The sequence below is a fragment of the Mycena indigotica genome, assembly GCF_014461135.1.
Source record: "Mycena indigotica strain 171206Taipei chromosome Unknown Mind.scaff0010, whole genome shotgun sequence".
In the NCBI taxonomy this organism is placed as follows: domain Eukaryota; kingdom Fungi; phylum Basidiomycota; class Agaricomycetes; order Agaricales; family Mycenaceae; genus Mycena; species Mycena indigotica.
Window position 1 is genome coordinate 714494 of NW_023503009.1, and position 12913 is coordinate 727406.

Genomic DNA, 12913 nt, shown 5'->3' on the forward strand with positions numbered 1-12913 from the left:
AATGTCGTTCTCCGAAAAATAGGGCGAGATACTAGTGTTGCTGAGTGGTCGCCTACCAGAGACAAACAGAACCACGCACCGAAGTTTCGGAAGTCCCGCAGTTGCATTAGCCTACTAGTAGCCCAGCATCTTCATCCTCTTAGCTTCGCTGTTCTCCCCCATAAGCTCCATGGCACATCCGTCCAGCATAGCCTTGTCCAAGATGAGCTTGTCATACCGCTTGCATGGCCGTAGCGATACTCGTTTTCAGGTGTCCGTAGCTTATGCTGTAACCTGTTCGACAAGGTCCTATGTGGTCTGCGATAGTTAGATTGAGTCAGAGGTGGGGAGAGTTGGGGGAGCGTGGGCTTACCTGGGGTGTAGCCCTTCAACCCGTTACTTCACTCCGGTTTGTCGCTGTATCCAAGGCTATACTAGTAGCTAGTCAGCAGTAAGCTTCGTTGCGGGCAGCGGTGGAGGTATTCAAGCGAAAGCGACCGCGAGTTTCTGCAGATGCATATTCGCATTTCGATGGGCTTCCGCCGCAAACGAAAAGGGCAGCGGTATCCTGAAAGCATAAGTGCGGGGAAAAGAGAGGGTTGGTAAACGGACCTTCCGAAGCTTCAGTCAGCACGATGGCCTATCCTAGTCAGCTGCAGCTTCCCCCGTCGTAGCAGCACGTTGAGGCAGCTCTATAAGCTACACGACAGTTCGGTATAATCCCACTGGCAGACCAAGCACGCACCTAGCCAGCCCAAGTAGACTTTATGCCTCTATTTGAAGTACTTCTGATATTCGATGTCTTCGTTGGCCAGAGTAGCTGTCGAAAGCCTCCAGTTTTGAGGAGCAACAGCAGTTTGAAAACAGTCTATCCCAGCAGCATATAAGTTCGGGATGTTGGGTCGTTTGGCGAAACCAAAGCAGGATGGCTGTGACATCACAGCTATGGCGTTCTTTCCTCTGCTCTCTCATGTTGTCGACCAAGCCGGCATCTCTCCAGCTCAAACCGCGCCCGCGATGGGGTTGAAGACCATTATGCGGCTGCAAGATCGCATGGAGAGAAGGGCTAAAGACGGAAGGGGATGGGGAGAAATGGGTATTGGCGAATTACTTGAGGCGATTGGTGCGTTGTGCTCGCTCTGTCTGGCGCTCAGCATTCTTATTGACCACTCAAGCTCGCTTTCGTTGTACTCTCGCTCCCCGAATAAGTGCGCGCAGCAACTTTGGCGCTACGAATATCAAAAGTGCAATGTCTCACAAGACCCTTGGCCGCATACACACCATTTTCAGGCGAATCAACTCTACCTCCCGCAAAACGAGCCTATTGTCATACTCCAACAACTTTTCTCCCTCGACCTCGCGCTCCAACACGTTCTGCGATAACATTCCTCCATTTTAGCACTCACAGCTATTCGCGACCGAGAAGGCCTCCTTCCCTTACTGTCATCCAAAATGACCCGGCTCTCTGCGCAAACAACACACCTGTGGCTTAGCAAACGGCTGTCGGAACCCGGAGATGGCATCGACCACGATCATGCACACGAAAATCGTCGACAACATCGCTGGTAGTGGTTTATGCTGCTTTCGAACGGCGGGGGAGTTGTTGGTGGATGTCCTAGTCGTGTTCGTGGAGTATTGTTAAGCATTCTGGTGTGTATCGCCTCGCTTTTACCTTCTAACCGCTGACGAACAATGTGCAGGCTCCTTCCTTTCATCTTAGTATCAATATACACATTCTAGAACGATCTGGAGGCCAAGGGCAATAACAAGCGGCATAAAGAAGAGCACATCGGCGAGAGTGAAGGAGGTAGATAAGGCCGGGTAAACTGGCAACGGTGCTCAGGATGCCCAAGCAAACTGTTGATCAAAGGATTGCTCTTTCTGCGGGTAGACCACAACTATGCATTCACTTCTTTTACCGAAAAACAAATCAGAGTGACAGTAAATATTGGCGTCAGGCTCCAATCGAAATCGTCTGCTCGTTGCTGGTTACCATCCGAGGAATTGAGTCTTACAATAACATGCGCAGTTCATGGAGAACAAGCCACAGAAACGCACACATTAGATATTCTATTCTTAACTCGACTCGTGGGATAGCCCAGGCACTTTCACACACGACCCTCTTCACCAACCTGAGCAAGTTTCCGGCAGATGGCTTCCATTCAAGTTCGAGTGCGAGTCCAACAAAGCAGTGAGAAACACACCCTGCCACTGTCCTCCGTCTCTCTAACAATTGCAGGCCTGGATCGGGCAGCGATCCGGACGGGTATGGACAATTTTATCGGGCTGTTCCACGAACTCGTGCCTCGCAACGACCCACGCTGGCAAGAGCTACGCAGGTATGTGCCCACATCGCTTGGCCTTGCCCCTCCACCGCTGATCGCTAACCAGGCAAGATCTCTTCAACATCGACACCGTCACTGGCATCAGACTGGGCACAGCTGATTGCCACGCGAACGGCTGGATTGTTAATGCAGAAGGCATTGTGCAAGCTCTTAGGACCCGCTCACGAAATATCCGACTCATCGGTGTCGAAGACTCAGACATTGAGAGTGTGGGCTCTGATTCGGGAGATGGCGCCGACAACGAGCCTCAGCCTCCGAGCGAGACCGAGAGCGGGAAAAGCCGCTAACGAGGGAGAGGCCGACAGCGAGGGAAATAACAACGATAGCAACTTGAAGGATGCTGACTCGGAGATGAACATTTGCAAGGCTTGAATAAACTGTTTCTTTCTGCTCTTATTCGCATGTCATTCGAAATCTGTTTCATTGTGAAGTAAAGACTGCGTCTTACAGAGTATTCATCGATCTCTGCGATATATGTACACTTGTAATCCTGCAGAATATGAGTGACACACTTGGGGTGAGCCGTAAAACTAACGTATTCTGTTGTCGAAAAAAGGAAGGGGGGTCAGCTTATGCTGAAGAGCTTCCTCAGGAAAGCGAGGACACTATGATTTTCGATGTTAGCGAGCTTGAAGAGATAGCAGCACAGTATCAGACGCACGACAATGGACCCTTCTGAGAGAGGGTGAAATGTGAATGCTAAGGGAATGTTGTGGGCGTTAACCCGGGGTAATCGTGATCACGACTGAGAGAGATGGTCATTAATGCAAATGCCGAGCACGCTAAGAGAGAGAAAAAGCCGCTCACCAAGAATACCATTGGCATAGTCATCAGACGACACAGCAGATTGGTGTTACATATCCTTTCGACCTCGAATCCAGTTGAAAGACTTCTCGCCGGCCGACACATTGGAAACATGCTGCCACATTTCCCAAGACACTTGGCTAATGCCATTTCAGGCCCACAAACAACAATTTCCAGCCCCCAAACGAGGTCAGAGCAATGACGCGCGACCAATATCTTGCCAAAGACATTTGGAAGTGCAAGAGTATGTGCGTTGGCACAACGGGAGGCAGGTTATCGAAGCTGCGTCGCCGTCAAGACAGCCGTATACCTGATTCCAGCACAGGTGGAGATGTCGCTGAGAACGGTGTCGACGAAGGCCTTCCCGTCGATGAGAGTGTCCCAAAAGAATTGTTTGTCATCGGAGGCTTGTATGGCACCGCTAGATACAGTGTATAGAGCGATATGTGGTGTGGAAATGGAGGCGAAACGTCGTTTCTCGGATGTGATGTCACGTGATCTCCAGGAATGATAAACGTTCTAGCTGGCCGGGAGTCTTGCGATAGATAGTCTTGTCGATTCAGAGGGGAGCAAGCGTGAAAGTGTGGTAGGTATTCCGGCCTCGGAGGGTTGTTGGGGGAATAGATATACACCGCAAAGACCCTTGTCGGAAGAAACCACAATGAGCGGCTGGCGTTGGGTCAAATGCTTCGGCGACGATGAGATTCTTTGGGGCGTCTTTCTCGGATGCAACGCGGGGAGGTGGATGAGGGGATGGAAGGATATTAAGCCAACGAAGATGGGCTTTGCGAGCGCGACTCGGAGAACGGCCTTGCCGTTGGCGACATCGCGTTTAGCTGCTGAGAAGACCCGTTTCTAGCCTCCTACGCCTCTAAAAGGGTTAGCATGAAGTAAGTACTGTGTTCATTACCGGCCCCGGGACAACTTGAACACACATACCAGTGACTCCATTCTCTTAGTCCTTCATCGTTGGAGCCACGAAAGTAGGCCTCATACTGCCTGCTGCACAAACATTAGCGAAGGCCATAGATATAAGGCAAGAACACGCACTGGGGGCCTCGTTTCCAAACAACGCTTCACTGTTCCATCTCTTTGGTCGTTGTCCAATAGCTGGCTTCTGCGAGCGGCTCATCGTCCGAAACGAGGAACGACTTCAGAGATATCTGTCTGGGACGAGAAAACGTCAGCTAAAGCGAGGAAGGAGCGGCCTCGTTTGACAAATTTGACATACCAGGAAGCCCTCGTCATCCCTACGAATCATGCCAGTGGTGCACCCGTCCCACTCGGAGTCGACGGCTGTCGGTTGTCTGTCGACGCGTGGCATAAGCAGAAACGACTATGGGCCTGGACCAGAGCCAGCAGAACATCCGTCGTTCGCCTGGCAATTTGCGAATCGTTGGCGGGCTCGAAACTACACAGGCAAGCGCATCTTCGAGTGCTACGCCGGCCCGCGAGGTCGTTGTCTGTTGAGCGTTGAAGTTGAGCCATGTTTGGAGCAAGGAGGCTTCATGGAAGGGTGGTGAAAGCTGCAAATCATCTCGTGACTTTGACATCTTCTCCCCGAAGTCGACAACTCTGCTTGTAAGTAACCTCGTGCTGCCCAGCCCCTCACTCAAACAGGACTACAGAGGCGACAACGGGCTCACTTGCGCCTGCGGCAATATACTGACTCGGTGAGCGACTGCTGCCTACCTGGTCCTCGAGGCTCGAGATGCAGTTAGGGTCTGTCATGGACAGCCCAGGTCATGCCCGGGTCATGCCCACGGGCAATCTAGCAAAAAAATCCATGCCCACACCCGTCCGGGCTTGGCAAGGCGGGCAACGGGCAGTGCCTGCGGGTCACCCGTGGGCACGACGGGTGTCCACGGGCACCGAGATATTTTTGTAACAAAAAACGATTATCTATGTACTTGAACTACTAGTAATAAATCGACTTGTTCTTGTTCGCAGCAGCCTTCTGACGTCTCTCGCGAGCCTCAAGAATCTTCTCCGCTGAACCAGGGGGAAGAATGGTGCATCATCCCATCCTCGGCCCGTTGTCCAGAATTGCGTGTTGGTGTGGAGGGCGGAGTGGTCATGGGCCAAACCAAGTTTTTTTTTATTTCTGTGGGCACTTCATTCTATCCTCTATCTGAATCCTCTTCAAAATTAAAGTTGGATCAGACAATTTACGAGCCTGAGTACATTTTACTTAAAAGTTCATTGTACATGATGAGACATTGGGTGGGCCGCCCGTGGGCACCTCGATGTCGCAAGCTTCTAGCCCACACCCGTGTGGGCACTTTTGCGTGGGCGGCCCACTGCTCACTATACGTGCCCAGGCAGTGCCCACGGGTCAAATCCGCGGGTGACCCGGGCAACGACTGTACATGACAGACCCTAGATGCAGTCTATGCTTATCCCGTGGGTCTGTCCTGTCACTAATAATACAAGGCTCGCCACCGTGGCAGGTGTGCTCGCGAATCTTACCAAGACACTGCACGCCATCGAGAGAGGCGATATTGGTCCTGGACCGCCAGCGCGTGCCCACACAGCAGAAGAAGAATCCGACTGGGAGGAGGATTCAGAGTCCGAAGAGGAGGGCAAGGCCAGGTCTCGAGCTGAGCGCCAGCCCGAAGACAACAACCAGCACGTTCGAGCCAGTAATGAGAACGAGGGGAGTACTCAGACGATGTTTGTACAACAGCAACATACTTGCATGAATCTCAGTTGAACAGAAACCGATAAAGACAAGTGAATTGACGCATGAATCAAGTAATACCGTGCCAAGTACACTATAGCTAATCGCAGGAAATAGATGAGCTATTACCGAAGCAAAGGGAAAATGTGGTACAGTACCAGCGTGACAGTCTATGCGGCGAGGAAGATGAAGAGCGATCCGACCACTGGCAAATACTCCCACCCCGCCTGTGCTATCATTCGGGTCGTCATGTCCTCTAAGGGTGTCCAATATCAACAACGCCATACGATTAACCAGGCAGTACACTGTCAAGACGAGCGAAAATGAACGGAGCGGAGAGTGTTTGTTGGGCAACTTTGTGCGAGAACTTGCCCAAGAAGAACACACGATGTGCTCTCAGCGCGGCGGTGAAGAGCCCGTGATGCAATGAGCGTGTCGACAACAGAGCAGGGAACTATTGACCAATGGCTGCTGTGGCAAAGGAAAAACCCCGTATACGCCTGGCAAAGGGGAAGGTTTTCGATTGGAGTGGGGATTGAAGTGGTATCTCGATGGGCTGTTAAGTCGGTGCCGAGCGCGGGAGAAAAAACACGAGGAGTTCGAGCAGCACATATGCAGGAGGGAATCTGAGCAGGGCTACGAGGGAGACCGTGCCGTGTCGAGATAGACAGACGGCGAGAATCTTCCGAGGTCGACACCCTCCGAGCCACATACCAGAGAACTCCTTGAAACACGTCTTGAGAAGTAACATTAGATTCCTCTTCCGCTCTTCAAGTTGTTGGTCGGATGACAGCAAATTAGAAGTGGTAGTCCTGAAGAGGCTTCACTCGTTGTACTCCGAGGCTGGCTGGATGACGCACCGAGAAAGACTCTATTTGCTTTTCCTTCATCGAAGCCTTGTACGAATCAGAAATCGAGACGACAGACTAGACATATCAGCTCCTCGTCACGACAGAGCACACACAACTACTTGCCTGCAGAAAGCGGACCGATAGTGGCTGGAGCCTGGGATCGCCCGTCGGAGCAACGTTTGCCGTTGTGCCTTTCTTCACCGGATTGCGAACGCGTGCGGCTGGGCTGAACCGTGTGCAGTGCGGGCACTAGACGGGTAAAGGAGGATGGTCGGGCGACTCCGCGGGGCGTTCGAAGGAGATGGAAGGGTGTGGTAAGGCGAAAAAGACGAGAGTGGGAGCTTTAATACTCTGGTGGTACTTCTGTGAAAATGTTAGTCAATATCCACAGAGGCTGGTCAATTTGCGCACGAAGAAAAACCATATGCATATTCCTAGCTGTTATGCGCTTGTCCAGCGTGTAACGAGTCGGTGCGGTATGACTGAGCCGGTTCCGGGTGGGCGTAGAGGGACATGGTAAGTAGAGAAGAGGCGAAAGTCGGAGATGATGATGGTGGTTGACTGCAAACCACATCTTGCTCCAAACGCGGATGTCACGACCCATTATACCTGCGGAACTCATCGAACTCATACTCGAAAACGTCTCGGGCGAGCGGAGCGCTCTCATCTCGTGCTCCCTCGTCAACGGGAACTTCTATCTGGCCGCGCAACGCCATATTTTCCGCTCTATGTGGCTAAAACAAAGAAAATACAAACCCGACCTGTCCAATGCGGTTGCGAAAGAGGCATTCAAGTCGACATTGCTTCCCATAGCTAACATCTCCACTATGGCTGAAATCGTGGCCGTTTCGCCCCACCTAGGGCGACATATTCGCGAACTCACTGTCGACCTTCCTGTTAGGGAAGATGAGGATGGCGAGCTTACTCGCATTATGGGCACCGTTTCTGGCGTCGAACGCGTCTCCATTGCGGGGGTCTCACTCGACTGGGACTCAATGTCGATGAACCAAGAGTCGGGAAGAAGGCGGCAAAGGAGGAGGAGGAGGAGGAGGAAGAATGGTATTGGCGAGTTGCTTGAGGCGATTGGTGCGTTGTCCCACCTCTTTTTCTGGCACTCAGTATTCTTATTACTCACTCAACCTCGCTTTCGTCGTACTCTCGCTCTCCGGATGAGCCCGCGCAACAACTTTAGCGCGACGAATATCAAGAGTGCTATGTCTCGCAAGACGCCTGGCCACATACACACCATTTCCAGGCGAATCGCCCGCGGCTGACGCGCTGACGGAGCATTCTCCCAGATCTCCCCCCGGCGCCAGGTCATCCTACACCTTCGCTGCCGCCCTACTCCAGCCCCGCTCAGGGCCTCAGGCTATCATTCTGACTTCGGTCGTCAGCGAAGGCACCCATCTGAAGACATCGGCCCCAAACTCCCCACCCCTCTTGTCTTTCTTCCACCAACGACGACAACGCCGACCCGCTGGGCTTCATGGCCCGTTCGCCGCTTCTCCCAGCTCCACCTACCCGTTCCCCCAGCTTTTGTCGTCTGCGAAAGCAGCCACTTGACGACATCGACTCCTCGCCCTTCCTGCCGCCTCTTATCCTTTTCCACATGCGACAGCGCAGCACACAGAGCCGCTAAACCGCGTCTATGTCGTTTGCCGCCACATACATTCCTCATACCCGTTTTCGTCAGCATGTCACGGTGGCGCCATATCGGTGCCATCGCTCCCTTCGCACTTTAAATTTACGGGCCTAGCCGTCGCTCCATTGTCGCTCACTTCTCAACGCGCAACGTCAACGCAAAGGCTTGGGCTGAGTGGAAGACAAAACCCACTCGGCATATATTCGAAGGACGACACGAATGATGAGGGCCGCCAAGGGTCCTATAGCCACGACCACCCCCCTTCGCGCGCAACGGTGGCCCCTTGAATGACTACGCTTCCTCGAAAGCCCGCTTTCGCGGCCCATCCTCCCTCATCTCCCGACTCCCGTTTTCCCATCCCCACCACCGACCCCAAAGCTCCCCTCCACCACCCAAAACCACCCATTCCGCCTCTCAACCCCTTCGTTCTTCACTCCACCTCCCACCTCCCCCTTTTGCCCCCTCTGCCCGCGCCATCCCCACCACCCTTCCCAAAACGGCAAAGTCACGTGCCGCCTCCCGCCTCCGCCGAAAACGCCCTCGATCATCTCTTCTCCACCACGACGATGGCGGACACCTTCCTTTTCGCTCGCCAGACACACTCGGGAGGCTATCCATCGCCTATCCGCGTGCTCAACAAAAGGTACCCGACCTAAACAATGCATGTTCTTATGTGCTGATCTGTTTTGTAGTGCCACAGTGCTTGCCTGACGGCGGTGAATGCTGCCGTCGTGCTCTTTCTCTCACCATACGACGGTCGACTACGTTGCTTCCAAACGCCTGACGCCTCGCAGGCGCACGGTGTTCGAAGCCAGCCGCGTCCTTGCGCCTAACTTCTGAGGCCAGAGAGGGGAAGGCAAAACGGGACTGGTGTTCTGTGGGACATACTCGAGGGGGAGTAGCCCAAAGCCTCGCGTCTAGAGCTGACGCGGTCGAGAATATTAGGGAAGCAAAGCATTTTTGGGGAGGAGCGGTCCCAAACGACGCTGGTATTCAAGGCGCGTGGAACTTGGCCCTTGTTCTCGATATGGTCCCTAACATCCTGCCCCGCAGGCTCTCTTTTCAAGTTGAAGCGCTCGGTCTCCTCAATCTCTTGCCACCTCCTCGGTATAAACCATGTCTGCAAAGGCCGTTGCTTAGTGCAGGATTCCGATATCTCTTCCAAACGACACAACTGGACGCCGGCGGGGACAATTTCCCTACTGTTTCAAGGGCGCTGCGGCATAGTAAACTGGTCATGACGGACTCGGATGGCTCAAGCTCGTATCGCCAGTCGCCGCCCAGCTTCAGCCGCTAATGAAGCTTTCTTGTACCATCTACATGCGTTACTTGCCACTTAACTCCTGCCTCGAGGCTCCGTCTTGAGTGATGACAAGCGCGGACTGTATTCATTCACACATGGCCGTATTGAGAAAGTAAGCATGGACTTCTTGTCCTTCTTCATTATGAAGTGCATTCTATTTCAAAGCCTGCGCCAAAGACCATTGCAATGAAACAAATTTCAAAAGAGCGCGTATATCTAGGTCTGCTCAGATAGCTCCTCTACCGGAGGCGCACGCTCGCCCAGTTGAATCTAACATTATTCTCATTAGTCCACCTTGCAACACCAGCAGCAAAAACACGCACCCAGCCGGTGCGGTCACGCAGCCCGAGTTCTTCTTGCTGCTCGCCTGCGCGCCGTTCGCGCAGTTGTCGTGCTTTCCGCCCGACTCGAAGAAGTCGATCCCCTTTGCGCCGTTGAAGGAGATGCTCCGCGCGGTGCGGCCCTTAGCGAGGAGCACGCACTGGCCCGCTTTGGCCGCGGGTTGTGTGGCGATGACGGCGCCGGTGCAGCCCGCGCCGGCATGCCATTTCAGGTTGGTCGCGTTGGCGCTGCCGGCGGCGCAGGCGAAGAGGGCGGTGAATTGCATGGAGGTGTTTCTATATGTGTGTCAATGCCTTAACCGTTCATAAAGGAAATAGCCACTAGCCTTGACGAGTGGAACTTGAAGTCGAGTTCAGAATATGTCGCTGCTGTAGGCTGCTGCAGGTATTTATGCTGCAAGCAACTTAAGCGAATGAGAATACTTACTGTATCGGGAGCGACTACCGTCGAACTGGCACGGTTTTCTTTGAATTAGCCAAGGGAAACAACCCCCGCCCGAATCAGCATCGGCGGACGGCGGTTGTTGACTCCGGATCCCTTCAGGCCGCGTCAGTGGCAAGCACTGCGCCGCCGCATCACACGCCGAGCGAGATCACGATTCGTTCCCGATGCAACGACCGTGTCAGCTAGTGAATATAATATGAGGATATTACAAACAATACACGGGAGACAATCACCAAGATACCCTACGGGGCTGTCCAGCGCTACCTCTTCCGCGACGATTCGAGGGGTTCCTGGAGTGATATTCCCTTTACGTCGTTCACGAACCGCCAGAGAAGCACCCGCAGTACATCGACAGCGAGACATGGCAACTAGAGCTAAAGCGCGGTCGTGCTCGATGGAGACATTGCCGGTTGGGGGGACAACAGCAGCGTCGGAAAGGGAGGAGTAGTTGGCAAAGAGACCTCGACGCGCGGAAAAAGTAGAGAGGGCAAGGACAATTTGGACGTTGGCAGCCGTATGTAGATGAACGCAAGTGCCTTGCGGGCAACGAGCAGATGGGAAATAAACAAGCGCCGTTGGATATTGTGTTATTGTTTGCGCGATGGTGGGAGCCGTTTTCTTGGCCGAAGGCGTCGAAGCAAGCTTGATCGCTGCGCAGCCAGACTGTAGTGCCAATAGCAAGGCAGAGCTTCACGAGCGTGGCGGGGCGGGGCCATGGATTATGATAGGGAGGTGTTGTATGTTGCTGTTGAGACGCAGAGGGCGTCAGGCTACCCAAACCAAGATGATTGAGTCTGAATAACACAGAAGGCGGTAAGCTTTACTCACCTCCATCCGTAGCTCGTCCAGGACAGCACACACTCTCCCAACTTCCAAGCTTCTAGTCTGGCGCGCGAAGATCGTGTGCGCGTCTCAAGGGGCTGTTGCCAGTGAGTGAGCTGGTGAGTAATGTACTGCTCCACGGCAAAGCGTTGGCGCACATCCATGCTCTCAGGCTGAAGATTTCTGCGACGGAACTGTTTGGCCAGTCAAGCTGGGGAATAAACATCAAAAGCACTGGTAGACGCACGTTGACCTTTCCGATATCCGCCTTCCCAGTGGCTTCTCAAGCCATCCTCACTAATTGGCGTCTCCGCTTGCAGTTTGCCGCGAATGACTGGTCTTGGAACTCTCGTTGTCAAAGACGGGAATGTCGGAGCGGTCTAGAAGGGGAACGCGGGTGGCGATCGTGCCCGCGGGACAGAGCTTTTACGACCGAAACATGCTGGAAGGATATGGGTGAGCACAGACTTTCCCAATGGACAGAGCTTGGGGAAGACACACCGTTTCCGCCCCCGCCTCTCCAATGTGCCCATCGACAACGACGGGCTTCCCGCCCAATGCCCCAATAGCCCAGCCCGAAAGAAGGAAGCGGAGCGAGGTTCTGGGTAGAGCGATACAAGTCGCGCTCGTCTAGTCGGCGCTGGCGCCGGAGGCTCGGCGAGGCACGTGACCTGGCCGATTTCTCCCGAAATGTAAGCCAGACAAAAGGTGACGGGAAAGGAAAAGGGAGGGATGTGGGTTGCCAACAAGGACGGGGGGCGAGGGAGAGGGAGAGAGCCGGAGGCAGAAATTGACACGTTAGTTAGGCTGCGGTTGAAGGGGAGATGTGGGGCACGGCTAGGTAGTCGTCGACCTGGAGCTTGACGAAGATGTGAGGAAGATGGGGAGAAGATGAAGCGAGAGCTTCGCTCGCTCACGCGCACAAGTAGAATGCTGCATTCGAAGACCAGCATGGGATTGGGGTCGGAGAGGAGAGGAGAAGTCGTTTGCAGCATCCTCCGTGATTCCTTATGGAAAGGCCGGGCGTGGTGGCGGGTGCGGAAGGATGCGGACGTTGGAGAGGCAAGAGCAGAGGGAATAAAGAAGACGGCGCTGTTGTAGTTGACAAGTAAAGCCTGTTTTGGAAGGTAAGATGTGTCTACGCGGGAAGTTGTGAGCTGTAACACACCGCTCTCTCTGCCTGTAACCCTTGACACGTTTTCCCTCTGATCCCGCGACTCTTGTCCTTTGCGGTAAGCCATCTTCAGGAGTAGGCTGCGAAAACGCGTCAGCAACGCCTGAGCGGAAAGGCTAAGACAGCAAGCAGGCCAGACTACCCGTCGGCGAGTAAAATGGCGCACATGGTCCGAGTCCGCGTAGGGCAGGAGATGACGATGGAGAGTCGGGGAGAGGAGGCAATGCAAGTACCTCTTGGCCGCTAAGTAACCTCAGACTCCAGAGTCGCGTCACCTTTATATATATATATATAACGCAGCAAAGCTTTCCCTCGAATGCCCAGCGGCGCCGGTATAGCCACAGCGCGACAGAACGGTATGTCGCATGGTCGTACTCGTAGTCGTGGTCGAGAAGAGAGAAGCGGCGATCGGTCCGAGGACATGTGACCACGCCGATCTTGACTCCGCGCCACGATGACCCGCAAGACCGGTCCTCCCCGCTCGCTCGACCGCCTTGTAACCAAGACAAGGAGACCTGCGACGGCTC

General features: G+C 53.9%; 3 protein-coding genes across 3 annotated transcripts; 2 read left to right on the top strand and 1 right to left on the bottom strand.

Moving 5' to 3' along the window:
* Positions 1-930: 930 nt before the first annotated feature.
* Positions 931-1472, top strand: MIND_01117900 (uncharacterized protein; the record flags this gene model as incomplete). Its single annotated transcript, XM_037367740.1, has 3 exons — positions 931-1102; positions 1155-1223; positions 1270-1472. Exons 1-3 carry the CDS (start codon positions 997-999, stop codon positions 1470-1472), a joined length of 378 nt encoding a protein of 125 aa, XP_037215572.1. The 5' UTR covers positions 931-996.
* A 658-nt stretch (positions 1473-2130) lies between these two features.
* MIND_01118000 (uncharacterized protein) lies at positions 2131-2611 on the top strand (the record flags this gene model as incomplete). The annotated part of the gene is made up of 3 exons (XM_037367741.1): positions 2131-2170; positions 2219-2318; positions 2371-2611. 3 exons carry the CDS (start codon positions 2131-2133, stop codon positions 2609-2611), a joined length of 381 nt encoding a protein of 126 aa, XP_037215573.1.
* A 7232-nt stretch (positions 2612-9843) lies between these two features.
* On the bottom strand, positions 9844-12554 carry MIND_01118100 (uncharacterized protein; the record flags this gene model as incomplete). The annotated part of the gene is made up of 16 exons (XM_037367742.1): positions 9844-9874; positions 9928-10221; positions 10272-10321; positions 10373-10397; positions 10565-10572; positions 10624-10632; positions 11085-11160; positions 11219-11310; positions 11371-11406; positions 11460-11465; positions 11643-11654; positions 11714-11842; positions 11884-12219; positions 12266-12327; positions 12381-12466; positions 12529-12554. The coding sequence occupies 16 exons, from the start codon at positions 12552-12554 to the stop codon at positions 9844-9846; spliced, it is 1278 nt and encodes a 425-aa protein (XP_037215574.1).
* Between the last annotated feature and the right edge of the window lie 359 nt (positions 12555-12913).